The 23,011-nt window shown below is 45.3% G+C and overlaps 1 protein-coding gene across 2 annotated transcripts in view; it reads right to left on the bottom strand.

Annotated features, from left to right (window-relative positions):
• TSC1 (TSC complex subunit 1) overlaps positions 1 to 22,946 on the bottom strand; it is a 44,730-nt gene extending 21,784 nt beyond the window's left edge. The window contains exons 1-14 of one of the 2 annotated variants that reach the window (XM_058159241.1): positions 22,843 to 22,913; positions 16,535 to 16,602; positions 15,775 to 15,968; positions 14,673 to 14,776; positions 13,177 to 13,329; positions 11,398 to 11,542; positions 9,591 to 9,745; positions 7,813 to 7,886; positions 6,961 to 7,139; positions 4,950 to 5,065; positions 3,860 to 3,980; positions 2,985 to 3,037; positions 1,602 to 1,668; positions 272 to 376 (exon numbers count right to left, since the gene is read on the bottom strand). In XM_058159241.1, the coding sequence (XP_058015224.1) occupies positions 272 to 376; positions 1,602 to 1,668; positions 2,985 to 3,037; positions 3,860 to 3,980; positions 4,950 to 5,065; positions 6,961 to 7,139; positions 7,813 to 7,886; positions 9,591 to 9,745; positions 11,398 to 11,542; positions 13,177 to 13,329; positions 14,673 to 14,776; positions 15,775 to 15,880 (1,378 nt within the window). In that variant the 5' untranslated portion in view covers positions 15,881 to 15,968; positions 16,535 to 16,602; positions 22,843 to 22,913. Of the gene's footprint in view, positions 1 to 271; positions 377 to 1,601; positions 1,669 to 2,984; positions 3,038 to 3,859; positions 3,981 to 4,949; positions 5,066 to 6,960; positions 7,140 to 7,812; positions 7,887 to 9,590; positions 9,746 to 11,397; positions 11,543 to 13,176; positions 13,330 to 14,672; positions 14,777 to 15,774; positions 15,969 to 16,534; positions 16,603 to 22,842 lie in introns of both variants that reach the window. The other variant, XM_058159242.1, reaches the window with a different exon arrangement.
• Positions 22,947 to 23,011: the final 65 nt, after the last annotated feature.

Below are 23,011 nucleotides of genomic sequence, written 5' to 3'. Positions count from 1 at the left end.
CCTTCATCTGGCAACTCTGCGCATTCGCACACTGGGAACAGGCTCCAGCTGTTTGTCTGCCTCACTGATGTCTGACTCCGAAGGCAGCTGATAACTGGAATACAGCCCTGGCCCCCTCTCTGCCTCTGATGCAGAGCCCTCATCAGAGCCTTCCCCAGACTCCAGGACTGGCCCATGTTCCTCCCCAACCTCCTCACTGTCCGAATCTGCTGCCAGCTTTGCTGGCGGGCCACAACAGCAGCTGACGTTCAAAGCAACCACATATATTCACCTTCCTCTCGTTCTTTCTCTCCGCTGTCTTCACAAGAGGCCTCCAGGTCACCTAGGATGTTTGGCAGGTCGCTTAAAGTTACAGAACTTTTACTGCCTTGGGAGTCTGGATAACCAAGGTCAAAAGAAAGAAAGAAAGAAATGAGAAAATTACAAAAAAAAGGAAATTCAACGTACAAACATATTCCATCGGCCCTTTTCCCCTTGCCAAAATTTTGTTGCCTTGCTCCAGACTAGCTGCAACTGCTATCAAAAGTAGGTAAATTCCACTACGGGCAGTCCTCGACTTATGACCATAATGGAGCCTTCCCATTGTGGTCATAAATTGAGGACTATCTGTATGGAAGACCCCGACAAGCTCGGCCAAGAAAGCTCAAGAGTTCTGGTTTGTTCCCTTTCTCAAGGAACCCAACACTGAAAGCCAAGAAGAGACTACAGGTAGTGCTCAACTGACGACCGCAATTGAGGCCGAAACCTCCGTTGCTAAGTGAGACATTGGTTAAGTGAGTTTTCCCCCATTTTACGAACTTTCTTGCCACGCTTGTTAAGTGAATCACTGCAGTTCCTTTTAGGAACGTGGTTGTTAAGTGAATCTCGTTTGTCAGGAGGTCGCAAAAGGGGATCGCGTGACTCCCTCCCCCAAGACGCTGCAACCGTCATAACTATGAGACGGCCGTCAAGCGTCTGAATTTGGATCGCGTGGCCACGGGGATGCCGTGAAGGCCGTAAGTGCGAAAAACAGCCAGAAGCCACTTTTTTTTCAGCGCCGTTGTAACTTCAGATAGTCGCTAAACGAATTGTTCTAAGTCAAGGACCACCTGTAAATATATTTAACCTGGGCTTGTTAGGAAGGGAATGAATCAAGAGTTCCTACCTTGAGCTTCATCGAAGGTTTTATATATAATAATAATAACAACAACAACAGAGTTGGAAGGGACCTTGGAGGCCTTCTAGTCCAACCCCCTGCCCAGGCAGGAAAACCCTACACCATCTCAGACAGATGGTTATCCAACATTTTCTTAAAAACTTCCAGTGTTGGAGCATTCACAACTTCTGGAGGCAAGTTGTTCCACTGATTAATTGTTCTAACAGTCAGGCAATGTCTCCTTAGTCCTAAATTGCTTCTCTCCTTGATCAGTTTCCACCCATTGCTTCTTGTTCTACCCTCAGGTGCTTTGGAGAACAGCCCGACTCCCTCTTCTTTGTGGTTTTCAAACCTCTCCACTTGAGACAGAGAGCCCCAAAGAAGCCACCTAGTTCTGAAGACGCTCACCGTGGTCAATAATAATGAAAATATGATAAAAGGGCAATAATTTAGCACGAAAACTTACCCAGAGTTCTGTTGATGATATTTTGCTGTCGGGACAGAAAAGGCCTTGAAGGATCTGCTTTTTCCTCCTGGGGGGAGAAAGAGGATTTAATTCAAATTTAATTATGGAGACAGGTACTTTAGAATAGAATAGAATAGAATAGAATTTTTATTGGCCAAGTGTGATTGGACACACAAGGAATTTGTCTTGGTGCATATGCTCTCAGTGTACATAAAAGAAAAGATACCTTCATCAAGGTACAACATTTACAACACAATTGATGGTCAATATATCAATATAAATCATAAGGATTGCCAGCAACAAAGTTACAGTCATACAGTCATAAGTGGAAAGAGATTGGTGATGGGAACGATGAGATTAATAGTAGTGCAGATTTAGTAAATAGTTTGACAGTGTTGAGGGAATTATTTGTTTAGCAGAGTGATGGCCTTCGGGAAAAAACTGTTCTTGTGTCTAGTTGTTCTGGTGTGCAGTGCTCTATAGCGTCGTTTTGAGGGTAGTGGTTGAAACAGTTTATGTCCAGGATGCGAGGGGTCTGTAAATATTTAACTACATACACACACACCCTTTTTCCAAGAGGTGGGTTTCAACTCCCAGAAGCCCCCAGCCTGCACAGCTAACGCAAAGAATTCTGGGATTGAAATCTGCCAACCTGGAGGTTGGATCCTTGCAGGGAAAGGCAGCTCTGGGCTCTTAACTTAAAAGTGGAAAATAAAGACAGCTGGGAAGAATGATTGCTCCCCAGGAAAGTTCTCGGCTTAGGACCACAACGGAGCCCCAGATTTCCGTTGCAAAGTGAAACGTATGTCCAGTGAATTTCGGCCCAATTTCATGAACGACCTTGCTTGCCCCATGGTTGTTAAGGGAATCGCTGCGGTTCTTAAGTAACACGGTTGTTAAGTGAATCCGGCTGTCCCATTGACTTGGCCTCGTCAGAAGGTCGCCCAAGGAGATCACGTGGCGACCCGGGGACACTGCAACCGTCGTAAATACGAGTGATGCAGCGGTCGTTAAGTGTGGGAACCGGTGAGGATCACTCTTTTCAGTGCTGTTGTAATTTTCAACAGTCACTAAACGAAGGGTTATTAAGTTGAGGAGACACTGTAATTTCCAAGACAAAATAATGTGGGACAATCGTCTGGCTCATCGTTGGAAAAATAAAAATTAAAAAAACCTCAAAATACGCCCCACGGAATGGCGCAAATTCAACCTGGATTCCTTATCCCAAAGGCGAAGCATGAAGCAAAATCGGCAACAGCCCGTCTAGTATCATCAAAAATTGTCTCGTTAGCCCAAATAAACCAACCCAAGTTTGTTCCACACATTCTTCTACCCGTAGGACAAAGACGGAGCGGAGCCCCTGCTAGGAACGGTCCCCTTTACCTTCTTCGAAGGTGCAGAGGTCGTAGCAGGAACTGAACTCGGAACCAAATCGTCTGAAACGCAGAAAAAGAAGACGGGTTTGACCCTGGGGGAATGCTGCAATGGTTGTTAAGTCTGAAAAACGTAAGTCGCTTTTTCTCGGTAAAGTGGTAACTTTGAATGGTCACTAAATGAAATTGTTCTGTCCCCCTCGCCTCGGTCCGAGCGTTGACTTAATTAGCCGGCACTATCAGCTCTGGCAGCAAACTAGTGAGTGACTGCCCAGTGACTCTGTTATCTCTCTTGATGAGTCAACCAGGAACAAATAGTACTTCAGCTCTAGTTAAGCAGTTGATGTGCTTGCTACAAAGAGGTATAGCAGCCCTTGCTGCTTTTATATCCTGTGGGGTGTGGCTCCATGACTCAGCACTTCCTAGGCCTGCCCCACCCCTGCTTTTGTTGTTCCCGCCTTTCCTGCCTACGAAACCTAGGGTCCAGCCAGGCCTGATTGCCATCAGCTGGGTCTGGAGGCGTGGCCTGGAGGGGGGAAGAGTCAGGGGACGGAGGCCTCATTATCTCTTCCACCTGGCCTGTTTCTGGCTCCTGGAGCTGAGCCAGGGAAGCCGGTGCTCCCGAGGTAAGTCCTGATGGCCCTTCCCCCTCACTTTCCAAGTCGCTTTCTGTCAGGGGGCCCGGCTCGGGGGGCGCAGACACAACAGAAGTGTTGTAAGTTAGATGCTGTACTCAGCTTCAGCTTCTTAAGCACCCTTCCCTGCCTGGCGTCCCGCACCCAGTCCCGGTATATCAGAGGGGTAACGTAGTGGCTGAACAGGGGCCCTGACAAATCCAAGATTTCATGTCTTCCTGCAATTGGGAAAAGAGGAATAATGTCGTACCGGCTGTGCTGAAGAACTTGGTGTAAGGCTGGGAAGAAGTCTGCAAAGGCTCCAGAACAAGGCCAGGAGATGTTGGAGGGGTGGTCATGCCACAAACGGCAGAGGGGCTCCAGAAAGGCGCCTGAAAAATAAATGAGTTACTCCAGAGGATGATGGGGGAGGGGGGGAGAATGGCTTTTTGTAGCAATCGGAGCTTCCCTCCATATGCTTCCTTGTCCGAGGTTCACCATGGAGGGAGGGAGAGAGAGAGAAAAAAAATAATAATCCAGCTGTGGAAATCCACCCACGTTATTAATCTGCCTACAACTTCTGTAATCCCAATGCTGGAGAGCCCCCCCCCCCCATGTCATGATGGATGTTATCCATTCAGTCCTGTCCGACACTTGACGATGCTATTAATTCTATTACCGTATTTTTCGGAGTATAAGACGCACCGGAGTATAAGACGCGCCTTAGTTTTTGGGGAGGAAAATAAGAAAAAAAGCTGATTGGCAGGTGGATCGGCCTCCTGGAATACCCCCAATCAGCTGTTCCCAGAGGTGAATTTTAGCAATAGGTTCCTTGGTTGTGAATTCTGTGCCTTGCTTTTTTTTTTTTTGCTTTTTTTCCCTGCCTCTGAAATTTCTGAAACAGCTTCAGGAAAAAAAAGCCTCTGAAGCTCTGTTTGGGGGCTTTTTTTTTTGAAGCTCTGTTTGGAGGCTTTTTTTCTGAAGCTCTGTTTGGGGGCTTTTTTTTTTGAAGCTCTGTTTGGAGGCTTTTTTTCTGAAGCTCTGTTTGGGGGCTTTTTTTCTGTTTGGGGGCTTTTTTTCTGTTTGGGGGCTTTTTTTTTGAAGTTCTGTTTGGGGGCTTTTTTTCTGGACCCACAACAAGAAGTCTTAAAGTTGCCAAGGTTGGAGACCCCTGCCCTAGATTGCTTTAGACCAACGGCTGGCCAGCCTCTTCTTGAAACGGCCACGCAAAGGCGGCAGGTTTAAAGTAGTCCGAACAGCCCACTTTTCAAACTGGCTCCCGCAGACCACCTGCGGGGGACCCGCCCAAAGGAAAGATTTCAACTCTGTGCCTCCGAGACTATAAACCCCACCCCCGTTACCTGCTGAGGCTCAGTGGACAAGCTTGAGGACTGGGGGTTCAGGATGTGAGGTAGCTGCCCTGGTATCTGGGAGAGGACCAGCCGAGAAGCAGAGTAAGGGGTAGACGTCGCGGCTCCTACCGTTAAAAGGACAGGAAAGAAAAGACAGGCTGTTAGGTTAATCCAGTTTTCCCCCATCGATTTTGCTGGCTAGAAGCCCCCAGGGAGGGTTGCAAATAGGGGTCATGTGACCGCAGGAACACAACAACAGCTGACCGGTTGCAACTCATTTTTTTCAGCATCATTGACAGAGTAGTTGGCCCAATGCAAGAAATATTTTAACAGAAGTGATGGATTTGGAGCACAGGGTTGAACGGTGGGGTCTTTGGTGCTCTCTGAGCTTGGTGGTTTCCTTGCAGATGTTTCATGACCCAGCTAGGGAACATCATCAGTGCTGGTGAGCGTGGGGTTTGCTCGCTTGTTAAATACAGGTAAGTAGGGCTTTGCACCAGAGAAACCATCAAGCAGAAAACAACATCCCCAGCAAGGAACTACGAAGAAGAAAAGTCTCTCTCTCTCTCTCACCTAACAGGAAGCAAACCCCACACTTGCTGGCACTGATGATGTTATCTAGTTGGGTTAATGAAACGTCGGCAAGAAAACCACCAAGCTCAGAGAGCACTAAGGACCCCCAGGTCCTCCTCTTTTCTTCTCCTCCACTCTCTCCACCCCACTCCCTTCTAGCACTGATGATGTTACCTAGTTGGGTAATGAAACATCTAAAAGAAAACCGCCAAGCTCACACACGCCAAGGACCCCACAGTCGTTGTCCTCCTCCTCCTCTTCTCCCCATTTCTTCTCCTCCTCCACTCCACAACCTCCACCCCACTCCTCTCCCTTCTAGAACTGACGTGACCTAAATTGTGTAACGAAACATCTGCAAGAAAACCACCAAGCTCAGAGAGCACCAAGGACCCACAGTACTCCTCCTCCTCCTCCTCCCCCTTATCCTACTTTCTTCTAGCACTGATGCTGTTACCTATTTGGGTAACGAAACATTTTCAAGAAAACAACCAAGCTCAGAGAGCACCAAGGACTTCACAGTCTTCCTCCTCCTCCTCCTCCTCTTCCTCCCCCTTCTCCTATTCTTCCCCCTCCTCCTCCTCCCCCATACCCTACTTCCTTCTAGCACTGATGATGTTACCTAGTTGGGTAATGAAACATCTAAAAGAAAACCACCAAGCTCATACACGCCAAGGACCCCACAGTCGTTGTCCTCCTCCTCCTCTTCTCCCCACTTCTTCTTCTCCTCCTCCACTCCACAACCTCCACCCCACTCCTCTCCCTTCTAGAACTGACGTGACCTAAATTGTGTAACGAAACATCTGCAAGAAAACCACCAAGCTCAGAGAGCACCAAGGACCCACAGTACTCCTCCTCCTCCTCCTTATCCTACTTTCTTCTAGCACTGATGCTGTTACCTATTTGGGTAACGAAACATTTTCAAGAAAACAACCAAGCTCAGAGAGCACCAAGGACTTCACAGTCTTCCTCCTCCTCCTCCTCCTCCTCCTCTTCCTCCCCCTTCTCCTATTCTTCCCCCTCCTCCTCCTCCCCCATACCCTACTTCCTTCTAGCACTGATGATGTTACCTAGTTGAGTAATGAAACGTCTAAAAGAAAACCACCAAGCTCACACACACCAAGGACCCCACAGTCGTTGTCCTCCTCCTCCTCTTCTCCCCACTTCTTCTTCTCCTCCTCCACTCCACAACCTCCACCCCACTCCTCTCCCTTCTAGAACTGACGTGACCTAAATTGTGTAACGAAACATCTGCAAGAAAACCACCAAGCTCAGAGAGCACCAAGGACCCCACAGTACTCCTCCTCCTCCCTTCTAGCACTGAAGATGTTCCACAGTTGGGTCATGAAACATCTGCAAGAAAACCACCAAGCTCAGAGAGCACCAAGGACCCCACAGTACTACTCTTCCTCCTCCTCCTCCTCCATTTGGGAGGATTAAAGCGTCTTACCCAGACTACTGTGGGAAATAAGGAAAGGGCTGGCGTCGGGGTCAGCGGGGCGAAGCGATAGGTGCGCGCAGGATTGCAGGGAGGCCGGGCAGTAGCCGTCTTCATAGGATCCTTCTGCTGGATCCAGGGAGATTTTGGCACATTCAATCACCACGTCGTGCGTTTCTAGCCTCTTCCACCTATTGGAGGCACAAGCACCTGTCGGGTTTTCGCAGCTGCTCTAAAGGCTTTGCCGCTTCAGATTTTGAAGGGAAAAAGTTCCCGTAATCCAAACGATTACCAGGACTGTTCTGTCCCCCCCTCGCCTCCATCCGAGCGATGGCTTAATTAGGCGGCACTAATCAGCTCTGGCAGCAAAATAGCGAGTGACTGCCCAGTGACTCTGTTATCTTCCTCGACGCCGATGAGTCAAACAGTACTTTAGCTCTTAGTTAAGCAGTTAATTTGCCTGCTACGAAGAGGCACAGCAGCTCTCGCTGCCTTTATATCCTGTGGGGTGTGGCTCCATGACTCAGCACTTCCTAGGCCTGCCCCACCCCTGCTTCTGTTGTTCCCGCCTCTCCTGCCTACGAAACCTAGGGTCCAGCCAGGCTTGATTGCCATCAGCCGGGTCTGGAGGCGTGGCCTGGGGGGGAAGAGTCAGGAGACGGAGGCCTCGTTATCTCCTCCACCTGGCCTGCCTCTGGCTCCTGGAGCTGAGCCAGGGAAGCCGGTGCTCCTGAGGTAAGTCCTGACGGCCCTTCCCCCTCACTTTCCGAGTCACTTTCCGGCAGGGGGCCCGGCTCAGGGGGCGCAATACAACAAGGACATGGATTCCCAACCTTCCGTTAACAGAGAGAGGAGCGTACATACCTCCGAGGGTCCAGCTCATGATCCTTGGAACCGGTCACCAGCTCCGGATGGATACGGACGTGGCCCATCATTGGCTGAAAGGGCAGCAAAGAGGTCTCGTAACGGGGACCAAGGCAAGCGCTCAGCTCAGCATCACGAGACAAGGAGAAGGCCAACGTTTTGGCTTGATAGACCGTTTCGTTCTGGATTGGACAATCCAACCCAAGGAATAACGCTCCTTCCCAATATTCAAGAGGTGATCCGGTGTGTGTGTGTGTGTGTATGTGTACACACGTACACACACATACATTTATATTGTGTGTGAACAGAGTTGGTTCTGGGTATCATTCATATTAATCCAATTCACAATAACAATATTAGTAATCTCTATCACATTTCTTAAATTTAAGTAATCCTCATTATATTGTTCAAACATCAAGCTCCTCATCTTTGTCTCTACTTTCATCTATATCTTTCTTGTTCTATCTAAACATTTCTCTATTATATATGAACAAATTTAACTAAGTTTCATTTATGTTGATCCAATTCACGCTAACCTCGTTAATAATCTCTATCACGTTTATCAAATTTATATAATCCTCGTTATATTATTTATACATCTCTTTAATACTTCAATTTTTATCCATTTTTTCATATTAATCCAATTCACAATAACAGTATGAACAAATTTAACTAGATATCATTCATGTTGATCCAATTCACATTATCTCTATCACATTATTCAGATTTATATAGTCCCGTTACATTTTTAAATACACATAAAAAAATACCTAACATCTGTAAACTTCTATTATTTTTATTCACTCCAAAACCAATTTATGTTTTAATATTTCCCCTAATTTTATTTCTGCCTCTCTAGCTTATAATAGGCTACTTTAAATATTTAAAGGGCAATTTTTTTACCTATCATCTCTTCTCTTTTTTAGTGCTTCAGCTGATCGATTCTGCAGAAAAAACATTTACTACCAACCTGCCTTCCATTGAGGACCTGTATACTGCAGGAGTCAAAAAGAGGGCTGTGAAAATATCTACAGACCCCTCGCATCCTGGACATAAACTGTTTCAACTCCTACCCTCAAAACGACACTACAGAGCACTGCACACCAGAACAACTAGACACAAGAACAGTTTTTCCCAAACGCCATCAACTCTGCTAAACAAATAATTCCTTCAATATTGTCAAACTATTCACTAAGTCTGCATTACTATTAATCTTCTCATCGTTCCTATCACCCATCTCCTTCTACTTATGACTGTAACTCTGTTGCTTGTATCCTTATGATTTATATTGACTGTTTCCCTATGACTATCAAGTGTTGTTGTACCTTAGAATTCTTGTAGAACGTATCTTTTCTTTTACGTACAATGAGAGCATATGCACACATTCCTTATGTGTCCAATCACACTTGGCCAATAAAATTTCTATTCTATTCTATTCTATTCTATTCTATTCTATTCTATTCTATTCTATTCTATTCTATTCTATTCTATTCTATTCTATTCTATTCTATTCTATTCTATTCTATTCTATTCTATTCTGAAAGGGAGTCCTTGTCTGTTCCACTTTAGATCTTCTGCAGGAAACATCTCAAGTTTTTCCTTAAATTTATTTAATCCAATGGATGGGGTGGACCTCCGCTCTGCTCTCTCCTAGCCACTTTTAAGACAGGTTCTCATCTTAAGCTAGCTAGAAGGCTTCAAACCATCTCCAAGCTGTAAGAGATACTTCCAACAGTGAAGACCATCAACTTGCATGGTCCTGCCATCTTTTTGCTTACCTTGACCACCTCTTCAAAGGTCTCCAGGTTTTCCTTCATACTGTAGTGGGACCGCAGAAAGGAGACAAAATTGCACGGGTACATTCCATAAAGGCGGTGGAAGAGGGCGTACACGCTAGCGTGGAGGTGGACCAGGTAGATCTCGGCTACGTGGCCTGGGGAGAAAGCCAACATAAAACGTACCAGCCCGTCACCTCTTGCGCAAATTCTACACACCTGGGTCCCCGTCCCCACACACACACACCCCGGTTCTCTTTCGCGATCGCCCTCTCCAATGCCCAATTCTGAAAACAGCAAGGGGAGGAAAACGACCCCCCCTTGCTCAAAATGAAATTTGAGGGAGGGCCTCCAAAATTGTCTACAGCAAGGTAGAGATTATGACCCCCAGAGAAGATGCTACTTCAGCTTCCTCCCATGGAACAGAACCTCAACCAACGGGACTTAAGAGAAGCTACAATCCCAATGCACCTATAGAGCCATGACCTCGAAGTATGGCTCTATACGTACATCGGGATTGTAGGAGGAAGCCCACTGATGAAACTCCACAGAAACTCTCCATGAACAGGCCAAAGAGGCTAAAAAATGCATGGAGTCTTTGACTTACGACCGCAACGGAGCCCAAAATTTCTGGCGCGAAGCGAGATAGTCGAGTTTTTGCTCAATTTTAAGATCCTTCTTTGCCAGAATTGTTAAGTGAAATCTGTTCAGCGTCCCCGTGGTCACCCGTGATCAAAATCCATACCCTTGGCGACTGACTCATATTTATGACGGTTGTGGTGTCCCAGGAGGGGGTGTGTCTTGTGATTCCCTTTGACAAAGTCAACGGGGAAGCTGGATTCACTTAACAACCATGTTATTAACTTAACGACCGTGGCAAGAAAGATCGTAAAATGGGGCAAAGTTCACTTAACAATTGTCTCACTTAGCAACAGTAACATTGAGCTTAATTGTGTTTGTTAAAGTCAAGGGTTACCTATACCTGTACACGCCTTACCTATGACAATACCCCAAGGAAGCATTTACCGTATTTTTCGGAGTATAAGATGCCTCTTTCCCCCCCCCCCAAAAAAGAGGGTGAAAATCTGGGTGCGTCTTATACTCCGAATGTAGCCCAGCTTCTCAAACGGAGGTTTCACAGCTGAAAAAAGCATCAGAAAAGAAGCTTCAGAAAAGAAACTTCAAAAAAGAAGCCCCCAAACAGCTTCAGAAAAAAGCCTCCAAACAGAGCTTCAGAAAAGAAGCCCCCAAACAGCTTCAGAAAAAAAGCCTCCGAACAGAGCTTCAGAAAAGAAGCCCCCAAACAGCTTCAGAAAAAAAGCCTCCGAACAGAGCTTCAGAAAAGAAGCCCCCAAACAGCTTCAGAAAAAAAGCCTCCAAACAGAGCTTCAGAAAAGAAGCCCTCAAACAGAGCTTCAGAGGCTTTTTTTCTGAAGCTGTTTCAGAGGCTTTTTTTCTAAAGCTGTTTCGGAGGCTTTTTTTTCTGAAGCTGTTTCGGAGGCTTTCAGGGACAGATTTTTTTTTTCTGAAACAGAGTTTCAGAAGCAGAAAAAAAAAAGCAAGGCACAGAGCTCCCAACCAAGGAACCTGTTGCTAAAATTCACCTCTGGGAACAGCCGATTTGGGGGTATTCGGGGAAGCCCATCCACCCACCAATCAGCTTTTTTTTATTATTATTATTTTCCTCCCCAAAAACTATGGTGCATCTTATACTCCGAAAAAAAAATACAGTAATGATATTCAGTCGGAGATGGACGGGTGATGGGCCAGCATTCTATCTAAAACCAGAGGGACCACCTGAATATCTCACCTGGGTTCTTTAAGTACCAAGATGAAAGGCGGCCGAAGATGCCAAAAAAGTCGTGGAGATGCTGCTTCCCAGACTGAGGGATCATGGGTAGCAGCGTGATCAACACCAGCACCCCTGTGGTGAGGACCACAACGTCCGTGTCAGTCTGCCATAAAAGGGAAAACAAGATTGATTGATTGATTGATTGATTGATTGATTGATTTATTTTTGAGAGCTGGGCTGTCTCTGGAGAAGACGACAGTCCGCTGATTGATAATACCTGGCTGGAGTATCTGAATTTCCCATCTCAACCTTCCTTCAACAGCCAGGTTTTTTTTTTTTTTTTTGGAAAGCGTTACAAAAAAAACACTTCAAGGTCTGGAATGAATAGGCAGCTGATACATCAAGGATGTATAGGGACGCGGTGGCTCAAGGGGCTAGAACGCTGAGCTTGTTGATCGAAAGGTCAGCAGCTCAGCGGTTCGAATCCCTAGTGCTGCCGTGTAACGGGGTGAGCTCCCGTTCCTTGCCCCAGCTTCTGCCAACCTAGCAGTTGGAAAGCAGGTAAAAAATGCAAGTAGAAAAAATAGGGACCACCTTTGGTGGGAAGGGAACAGCGTTCCGTGCGCCTTTGGCGTTGAGTCATGCCGGCCACATGACCATGGAGACGTCTTCGGACAGCGCTGGCTCTTCGGCTTTGAAATGGAGATGAGCACCGCCCCCTAGAGTCAGGAACGACTAGCACGTATGTGCGAGGGGACACCTTTACCTTTACCTTACATCAAGGATGAGCAAGGAAGGATGAGTTTGGAATAAGCTACTTTAGAAACGTAATGGTGCATTTTGAATAGATGTAACCTTGGGAAAAGTGGAGGGGAAAAAGGAGGGCAGGCAGTAACCAAGTCGAGGAACTCAACAGCAAACAGCATTCTTGGAAGATCTGAAGATGGAGGACAGATCCTCAAAAAAAAAGAGCAATAGCCCTTAGACGTGTATACCGCTTCACGGTGCTTTACTGCCTTCTCTAAGCAGTTTACAGAATCAGCCTCTGGCCCCCAACAATCTGGGTCCTCATTTTACCCACCTCGGAAGGATGGAAGGCTGAATCAACCTTGAGCCGGTCAGGATTGAACTCCTGGCAGTCGGCAGAATTAGCAAGCAACTGCAGGCCACCATGGATGGACTGTCTGTCTGTCTGTCTGTCTGTCTGTCTGTCTGTCTGTCTATCTATCTATCTATCTATCTATCTATCTATCTATCTATCTATCTATCTATCTATCTATCTATCTTCTGTCTCTATTTTATCCATCCATCCTTTCTCTTTTTTCCCCCTCAATCATCCATCCATCCATCGCAATAGCCCTTAGACTTATGTGCCGCTTCACAGTGCTTTTACAGCGCTCTCTAAGCAGTTTACAGAGTCCGCCTCTTGCCCCCAACAATCTGGGTCCTCATTTTACCCACCTCGGAAGGACGGAAGGCTGAATCAACCTTGAGCTAGTCGAGATTGAACTCCTGACAAGGGGGCAGAAATAGCCTGCAAGGCTGCGTTCTAACCACTGCACCAGCAGGGCTGTCTAGAAAAGCTAGCTACGTGTCCACTAAGAGTCAACATTGAACTTGGTGATCAATAAATCATGCCCATGATTACCAAAATGCACACGCGAGATGGTTAGGGTTAGGGTTAGGGTGAGGGTTAGGGTTAGGGTTGGCGTGGAAAACAGCAGAATGTCAGAACTTCCCTCTGTCCCCGTCAGCCAAACATAATAAATGAGGTTTATAACGGCATCAAGGCCTTACCTTCAGACACTTCAGGAGGGAAAGGAGAACGGGGGCTTGAGGGAACTTATGTTTCCAGGAGGGCTGACATCTAATCACGTGGCCAAGTAGCGAAAGAGTGGCGAGACGGGTAGCGGGCTTGCTCATGTATTCGTTGATTTTATCGAGAAGGTGCTGGGGGAAAGATTTTTTAAAAAGGGAATTAAAAGCGTTGAGCACTTTGTTGTCTAAGTCAAGGGTTACCTATATCCCTGTACACACTTACCTATGACAATACCCCAAGGAAGCGTTTACCCTATTTTTCAGAGTACAAGACACACCGTTTTCCCCCCAAAATGAGGGTGAAAATCTGGGCATGCCTTATACTCCGAATATAGCCCCGCCCAGCTTCTCAAAAGGAGGTTTCAGAGGCTGAAAAAAGCATCAGAAACGAAGCTTCAGAAAAGAAGCCCCCAAACAGAGCTTCAGAAAAGAAGCCTCCAAACAGAGCTTCAGAAAAGAAGCCTCCAAACAGAGCTTCAGAAAAGAAGCCTCCAAACAGAGCTTCAGAAAAAAGCCTCCAAACAGAGCTTCAGAAAAGAAGCCTCCAAACAGAGCTTCAGAAAAGAAGCCTCCAAACAGAGCTTCAGAAAAGAAGCCTCCAAACAGAGCTTCAGAAAAAAGCCTCCAAACAGAGCTTCAGAAAAGAAGCCTCCAAACAGAGCTTCAAAAAAGAAGCCTCCAAACAGAGCTTCAAAAAAGAAGCCCCCAGAGCTTCAGAAAAAAAGCCTCCAAACAGACCTTCAGAAAAGAAGTCCCCAAACAGAGCTTCAGAAAAAAAGCCCCCAAACAGAGCTTCAGAAAAGAAGCCCCCAAACAGAGCTTCAGAAAAGAAGCCTCCAAACAGAGCTTCAGAAAAGAAGCCCCCAAACAGAGCTTCAGAAAAAAGCCTCCAAACAGAGCTTCAGAAAAGAAGCCTCCAAACAGAGCTTCAGAAAAGAAGCCTCCAAACAGAGCTTCAGAAAAAAGCCTCCAAACAGAGCTTCAGAAAAGAAGCCCCCAAACAGAGCTTCAGAAAAAAAGCCTCCAAACAGAGCTTCAGAAAAAAAGCCTCCAAACAGAGCTTCAGAAAAAAAGCCTCCAAACAGAGCTTCAGAGGCAGAAAAAAGTTTTTCAGAGGCTTTCAGAGGCAGAAAAAAGTTTTTTCTGAACAATAATTTCAGAAGTTTCAAAGGCAGAAAAAAAAAGCCAAAAAGAAAAAAGAAGAAGAAGAAGAAGGCACAGAGCTCACAACCAAGGAACCTGTTGCTAAAATTCACCTCTGGGGACAGCTAATTGGGAGTATTCTGGGAGGCTGATCCAAGATTTTAAAAAAGGGAAGGAATTAAAAGCGTTGACCACAGACAGAAACAGGGGGCGCAAGATGTGATCGGGAAACGGGGAAGCTGTTGTGGATGTGAACGGCTTATTCCTTGCCAACTTATGTCTGTGAACTAGCGCTCCCATCGCCTGGATGTAAATCATTCTCCTCGTTTTACCTTGTCATGTGGCTCTTGAACAGCAGTCAGGATGTGCAAAGCTTGTTGGGAGCTGGTTTCTAAGTAGTAATCCACCAAAGAATTCACCAGCATGGGCCCACGATCTGTGTCGATCCGCCATCCGGACAGAACAAAAACACAAAATCAACTTGCACAAAATGACTTGGTTCTTTCAGCAGCCGCATAGGCATCTTGTAATACTTTTATTTATTAAAAAATAAGGCAGAGAACGTATCCAACACAACTTCCCCCCCCCCGGTTATTTTCCCAACAACTCCTCTGTGAGGTGGGTTGTGCTGAGAAAAAGAGTGATTGGCCCAAAGTCACCCAGCCAACTTTCATGCCTAAGGCGGGACTAGAACTTACCATCTCCCGGTGATTGGCCTGAAGTCACCCAGCTGGTTTTCATTCTTAAGGTGGGACTAGAACTCACCGCCTCCTGATGATTGGCCCAAAATTACCCAGCCAACTTTCATGCCTAAGGCGGGACTAGAACTCACTGACTTCTGGTGATTGGCCCAAAGTTACCGAACCAGCTTTCATGGCTAAGGCAGGACTAGAACTCATTGTCTCCTGGTGGTTGGCCTAAAGTCACCCATCTGGTTTTCATTCCTAAGGTGGGACTAGAACTCACCGCCTCCTGATGATTGGCCCAAAGTTACCCAGCCAACTTTCATGCCTAAGGCGGGACTAGAACTCACCGACTTCTGGTGATTGGCCCAAAGTTACCGAACCAGCTTTCATGGCTAAGGCAGGACTAGAACTCATTGTCTCCTGGTGGTTGGCCTAAAGTCACCCATCTGGTTTTCATTCCTAAAGTGGGACTAGAACTTACCGCCTCTTGATGATTGGCCCAAAGTTACCCAGCCAACTTTCATGCCTAAAGCGGGACTAGAACTCACCGTCTTCTGGTGATTGGCCCAAAGTTACCGAACCAGCTTTCATGGCTAAGGCGGGACTAGAACTCATTGTCTCCTGGTGATTGGCCCAAAATCACCCAGCTGGCTTTCAGAGCTAAGGCGGGACTAGAACTCAACATTTTCTGCTTGCGATTGAGGCCACCCAGAAGAAAAGGCAAGAGAGCGCCGGCACCAAAACGCACCTGAAGCAAGGTTGTCTCTAAACACGGCCATGATCTCTTCCAGGACAGCTAGGACTGGGGAATCCAACATGGGGAGAAGCTCCCCAATATTTGTTTGTTGAGACATCCTGCTTCACGCTAGGCGCTAACGTGCATGACCGTGTGTTCACGCAAGGCACAGTTGCTTCCAGTTCTACATGGGTGCTCCTGTCAAACTAGGCGAAGAGAAAAATATAGATTTTTTGGAAAACGTCCCCATCGCCCGCTGGTCCTGAATTCCAGGCAGCCCCATCCGATGCAAGCAGTGCTTGGCTTACAGTCGGGAATTGAGCCCCAAATTTCTGTTGTGTCGCGTTTTGCCCCCCCGTTTTACGATTTTTCTCGCCGTAAGTTTTTTAAACGAAATCATTGCGGTGGTTAAGTTCGTCACACAGATTGTGAAGCAAGCCTGGCTTCCCAACTGACTTTGCTTGTCAGGTGGTCGCAAAAGGGGAATCACAAGACCCCCGTGACACTGCAACCGTCGTAAGTACGAGTCAGCTACCAAGCGTCCCAATTCTGAGCAGCTGACCAGGGGGATGCGGCAACGGTTGCGTGAAAAACTTTCGTTAAAGTCAGGTGTTGTTGTTGTTTTTTTTAATGCCGTGCAATTTTTGAACGGTCACTAAACGAACTGTTGTAAGCCTGAACCGGTACAGTCCACACCCTGCCTGCTTTTCATCTGCAAACCTGGACAGAAAAACCTCAGTTGAGGCGTCAAGTACGGAGGTTAGAAATGTACCTGCTAGGCTGCTAAGTAGTTTCTTCCTTTCCACCACAAGACAGTCTGGCTTTTTCATGATCACAGAACTGGAGAAAGAAAGAAAAACGAAGAGGAGAAAAACCCAGTGAGCGAGTACGAATTTCTCAAAAGATTTTCATTTTCAGATTCTTACAAACGGGCATGTTTTGATTTTAAAATACTGTTCAGAAATCGTTAGGAATATCCAGTATCTTTGCTGGGACAATTCACCAACCTTTTCCCCCAGAGCAGGGGTCGGCAATCTTAAACACTCAAAGAGCCACAAAGATCCTAACCGGAAGCCCCCGTTCAATTCCGGAGCCGACCGGACGTCCAGTTCCCCCACCATAGAGTCTCCTCCTAGCACGGTGTCCTTTTTCCTCTACCTGCCCTACCAAAAGCCCTATCAATTGTGGAGCTGACCAGTGACAGGGAGCTGCAGCAAAGCGATGAAAGAGGCACATGGGGCTCCAGAGCTGCAGTTTGCTGACCCCTGCCCCAGAGGAACACATAAAACGTGAGGTGCTACTACTACTGCGCTTCTAAATTATACAACAAAACCCTCGTGACATACAAATTATGCCTTTCGGTCAAATGCTTCTGTAACAGAGACCAAGTACAGGTAATCCTTGACTTACAACGGTTCAATTAGTGACCGTTGAAAGTGAGAACGGCGCTGAAAGAAGTGATCTACGACCGTTTTCCCCCCCACTTATGACTGTTTGCCAAAATTTGGCAACTGGCTCATATTTATGATGGTGGCAGTGCTTAGCAGTGGAAATTCTGGCCTTAATTGTGGTCATAAGTCAAGGATTATCTATAATCGGAAAGGCTCAATTAAAAAGCTTAGTATAACAGAACACTTTCATTATAGCGAATTTTGTCATGGCCCAGTCTTATCCCAATCAGCCAATCTATATAACCAGACAGACAACTGAAAAAGAATCATGCTAGCGAAAAAAAAACGTAGCTATGTAATCGATCTGCAATATTTTAAATTGCAGCAAAGCTCAAGCAAAGAATAGAGGAAGATCAAATTTAACCGTATTCATATGCTCGAATTTCTTCTTTAGAACAAGAAAGTGAGCGCAAACAAGATATTGCAAAGACCTATAAAGAACCAGCACTTTCTGTACTAGAATAGAATAGAATATTTTATTGGCCAGGTGTGATTGGATACACAAGGAATTTGTCTTGGTGCATATGCTCTTGAAGTACATAAAAGACAAGATACGTCCATCAAGAACCATAAGGTACAACACTTAATGATAGTCATAGGGTACAAATAAGCAATCAGGAAACAATCAATATAAATATAAATCATAAGGATATGAGCAACAAGGTTACAGTCATACAGTCATAAGTGGAAAGAGATTGGTGATGGGAACGATGAGAAGATTAACAGTAGTGCAGATTTAGTGAATGGTTTGACAGTGTTGAGGGAATTATTTGTTTCGCAAAGTGATTGGGAGTCACCAACCGCAGCACCCAATGTGCCAATATGCCTACAACCATCTTCCTTGGCACGCTCTAGACTTTCTGCTCCACCTGATTCTTTGCCTTTAACAAGCCAGAGGCTGGCACTGCCCTAAAGAAGAGTTTCCAATTGGCAATTTCAAACTTCAACTCCCAGAATCCTCACTCAACGGCCATGCTGGCTGTGGAACTAGAAAACTTGGGGGGGGTTGGGGTTTGTAAGAATCTCTGCTCTTAAAAAAAAAATGTTTCTATACCTGGGCAACTTTTTTTTTTTTTTTTGTTTACATTTATACCCCACCCTTCTCCGAAGACTCAGGGCGGCTTACAGTGTATAAGGCAACTTGAAGACACGGGGACCAATTCCCACGTCAGCTAAGGAATTCTGGGAGCTGGAAGTTCGCAGCAAGTTAGCAAGGGTTAGAAACACAGTTTTAAAGCGACGGACTGGGTTTCCATTGCTCTCGTTTTAATTTTGGACTTCGGAAGTTTTCTCGAGACAAAGCGAGAGGCGGCAACAATTCAGAACTTTGAAAGGCTACAAGGAAGGTGGGGGGGGGGAGAGACAAAATCCACAGAAGCGAGCATTTAAAGAAAAAAAAAAGAAAGATAATCACAAAGAGTTATCATAAACTGGCATTCTTTTGATCGGTGTGAGGAAAAACCCAGATTGGGATTCCATAGGGTTCTCCAAAGTTAGCCAAATTCCAGCAAAAAAAAGTCAAGAAATACATTTCTCTTTGTGGCAATTGATCAGCAAATGCACATAATTCCCTGATCGTAATTATTTTGTATGCACCATATGTCCTCAGAATTGCTACCTGTCAGAACAAGCAAGGTAAAGGATTTTTAAAATAAGGGTTTAGGTGCTCTGCACGGGTAAATCCTTGACTTACGAACGGTTCAGAGTTGCAACGGCACGGAAAAAAATAGGACCATTTTTCAGAGTTGTGGCCTTTGCAGTGATCACGTGATAAAAATTCAGATGCTTGGCAACTGGATTCATACTTTATGATGATCACGTGATCGATCCCCCCTTTTGTGACCTTCTCACAAGCCCAGTCAATGGGGAAGCCAGATTCATAGCTGCATGGATTCACTTAGCAGCTGAGGCAAGAGAGGTCGTAAAATGAGGGGGGAGCAAAGCTCACTTAACAAATGTCTTGCTTAACAACAGGAATTCTGGGCTCCATTGTTGTAAGTTGTGGACCAGCTGTGCTGTCGCAAATGCTTGCTGATGGCTAAGTAAATACCGTAGATGTGCACAGCTCTTAAAATCCCTCCTCCTGCAGCACTTCAAAGAGAAGCTGGGAAGCCAACATCCAACTAATAAATACGATTCGATTTATTTTGAATGAACGTGTGAAAGGGGTTCCCAGCTAACTAGCTTGCTCGCTTCCCTCTGTGCAATCTTCAGCTTTTTAGAAGTCAGTAAAAGTTCTGAAATTGTTTGTTTCCCCAAACAAATTTGTGGTTTTTTTAAAAAAAAAAAAAAAAAAAAGCACACAACTTCTCAACAGAGAAGTTTTGAACTCTAAATAAAAACTTTCTTTGGCTGATTACATAATTTGAGAGTATCTATTTCCAGGTCTGTTTGTTTGTTTTTTTTGTTCTCCCAATTTGCAAACACAGTTTAAAAATGCAGTCACTTGCTACTCTGTTGCTAGCGCAAAGTGCATTTATAAAGTTAGCTTTAAACAAACAAACAAAAAACAGCAGAAGTATCTTTCTTTGTAAGCTTTATACACAACTGGAAAATATGGTTCAACAAACCACATAAGGACCCAGCAGCTAAATTCGCATACACACAAAGACTGGAAAAGGATAGCAATCTTGGTTAGGGGGTGGGGAAGGAGGGAGAGAGAGAAAGAGAGAGAGAGATGGCAAAAACAGGTCAAGGCTTTTAAAATTAGTAATATTATTGTCCATCACTTAAAACGATCTGACCGGTCGTAGGATTGGGTTGGTTGTCAGACATAATGTAAGACAAATGAATAACATAAATGGAAATTATTCCATTTCAAAAGAACAATTTTGACGGAATTAGGATTAAAAAAACGAGAGTCAGTACTTTTCAGGAGCTTAAGAATTTAGAGAGCTTTGTAAACTCAAGGCCTTAGCTTAGATGAGTTTTCCTCTCACATCTAAATCAGACATGGATACAAATTTTAGATAACTAGACCATTTCACCTAGAAGCAGTAGCATGCGCCAAAGAAAGAATTCAAATGAAAATTAAAATAGTCTTTTTTTAAAAAAAATAAAAAAAATAAAAAGCCTCCATGAAGCTATCCCTCCTGGATCCACCAACATGATTATTTTCCAAAAGAAAGAGGGTGTGTGTGTTTTTCTTTTAAAAAGAAAAGAAAAAAGGGCTCTATAATTAATCAACTGAAGTTCTATTTAGGCAAAACAATCCGTCTTTCCTTTTAAGTAAGTACCAGACATACAACAAAGGGGCAGGAAGAAGTCAAGAATTGGAAAGGACCAATTAGGCCACCAAATGAAAGGAATCCTGATAGAAATCCATCCATAGCTGGTAAGAAAAAGGGTGGAAAAACCGTATTACTGGAACTTTCAAGTGGCTTAAGTATGACTACCAACACCTCTCCAGGTTTAGATGAAGAAAATATTTAGATAGCCAGTTTCCAGGGGGGAAAAAATAGCATATAATCAAAGGGCGGAATTAATTTATGAAGCATAGCTGGCCCTGTCCTGTTTTAGGGTTAAAGAGTTCCATCTTTAAGTCCTTCAAACATCCCCCACTGCCAGTTACTGCAACAAAGATGAATGAAACAACAGTAGTAGGGCCGTTTGTATTTAGCTATGGCTTTTTAATGACACACAGATCTCTTTAGCTCACCTACTGCATTCTGCAAAAAAAAAAACCCAAAAACAAAACACAACCATCACCCAAATCATTTTACCTACTTATTCTGCAATAGCTGGAGGACACCAGCGTGGGGACCCAGACAAGTCCGAAGCTCAGAGCTTCACAAAAGACAAACCCACAAAGCTCCATTTTGAACGTATTGCATTAAAAAAAATATATATTTTATATGCAATAAAAACCAACAAACACCTTTTTTTTCCCTCCTCCTTCCTGCCCAACCTTGATTGCATACCTCTCCTCCCCCTTCCAGTTAAAAGCAAGGATGTCCTAGAAATACCCTTTGGTACCCTTCAAAGGGGAATTGTACTGCCATTCATTGGGGGGGGGCACGGTGTCCCAAACCTGACCTTTGCCCCCTCCCCATTTTCACCCAGCTCATCCCAAATCGTCTACTCAGGATTTGTCTCTTTCTCTCTAAAAGCAGGCTTCAAGAGAAAGCCAACCACGATTGCTGGTTTACGAAAAGGGGTCCAATCCTTCCCCCCCTCCAACCCCACCCATCCAGGCCCTTGGATTACATGCATTCTTCAGCCCCTTTCATTAACTCTGCACATAATTCTATTAATGTAACTACTGATCCTGTATGTTTATAAGGTATATAATATAAATGTGTGTGTGTGTGTGTGTGTGTGTGTATGCAGGTTTTGGTATGTTCGGGTCTTTTCCCGTGTAAGATTGGAAGTATTTAGGCAACGTTTCGATGAGATCTCACTCATCATCTTCAGGCTTTGGCTTTGTTCTTATGTGAGCAAATATTCATATATAGAATAGAATAGAATAGAATAGAATAGAATAGAATAGAATAGAATAGAATAGAATAGAATAGAATAGAAGATTTTTTTATTGGCCAAGTGTGATTGGACACACAAGGAATTTGTCTTTGGTGCATAAGTTCTCAGTGTACATAAAAGAAAAGATACTTTCATCAAGGTACAACATTTACAACACAAATGATGGCCAATATACGAATGATATATGCATAGGTATATCTCCCATCCAGCAATTCTGCATACAGTTCTTTTAATGTAACGATGGCCAATATATGAATGATATATGCATATGTATATCTCCCATCCAGCAATTCTGCATATAGTTCTTTTAATGTAACGATTTATTTATTTATTTATTTATTTAAGTAAAATGCACAATACATACAATTAAAATACTAATAAAAAACTTATTTAAATTGGCCAATATATGAATGATATATGCATATGTATATCTCCCATCCAGCAATTCTGCATATAGTTCTTTTAATGTAACGAGTGACACCCCCCCCCCGATAATATATATCCTAAGGAACCTAATATAAATGCAATGCCTTATATCGTCACACAGACACACACATTTTACATGAGAAGCCGTTATCTCGGATCGCTCGTCGTTCACCTTAATAGAATTATAGGCAGAGTTCAATGAGAGGGTCCGAGTGGCCGGGGGCGTGGAGGGGGGGCAGAAAGAGGACTGGACCAGCCCAATGAATCCATAAATCAGATATTAATTTTAATTATTTTATGTACACTTGAGAGCATCTGCACCAAGTCAAATTCCTTGCGTGTCCAATCACACTTGGCCAATAAAGAATTCTATTCTGTTCTATTCTATTCTAAAAGGAGCCCCCCCCACTCCCCCCCTTTCTTCCCCTCCCCCCCCCGAAAAAAAGAGAGACCCAGCTTGGCCTTTCCTGCAAGGGAGCCCCTTCCCCACCACGACCCTGCGGAGAAAGCCCGGCCGAGCAGTCCCGTCGTCCTCCCCCCGACTCAAAGCAGCGCCCCTCAGCCCAGGGCGGGGGTCCCTCAGTCCCCACAGGAGCAGCCCCTCCCCTCAGCCGCCCCGCCCCACAGCCCCCCGCCAGCCGAGCTTCTCGGCCTCCTCCCGGGCCTTTCTCCTGGCTTTCCCCGCCGCGCGGAGGGGGTCCCTTCCCCGGCCGCGGGAGCTCACCCCTTCCTCGCCCTTCTTCTCCTCCGCCCCTTCGGCTGTTTACCGCTCAAGCCTCTTCTAACCCACAGGGCGCCGCCATCTTGGCCCTGCCACCCTCCGGGCGCCGCGCGCGGATCCCTCCGCGCCCAGCCCCGCCCCGCTGGGGAAAAAAAGAAAAAAATAGTCCCGA

The sequence above is a fragment of the Ahaetulla prasina genome, chromosome 16, assembly GCF_028640845.1.
Source record: "Ahaetulla prasina isolate Xishuangbanna chromosome 16, ASM2864084v1, whole genome shotgun sequence".
Classification (NCBI taxonomy): Eukaryota; Metazoa; Chordata; class Lepidosauria; order Squamata; family Colubridae; genus Ahaetulla; species Ahaetulla prasina.
This window is presented reverse-complemented; position numbering and strand designations above follow the sequence as displayed.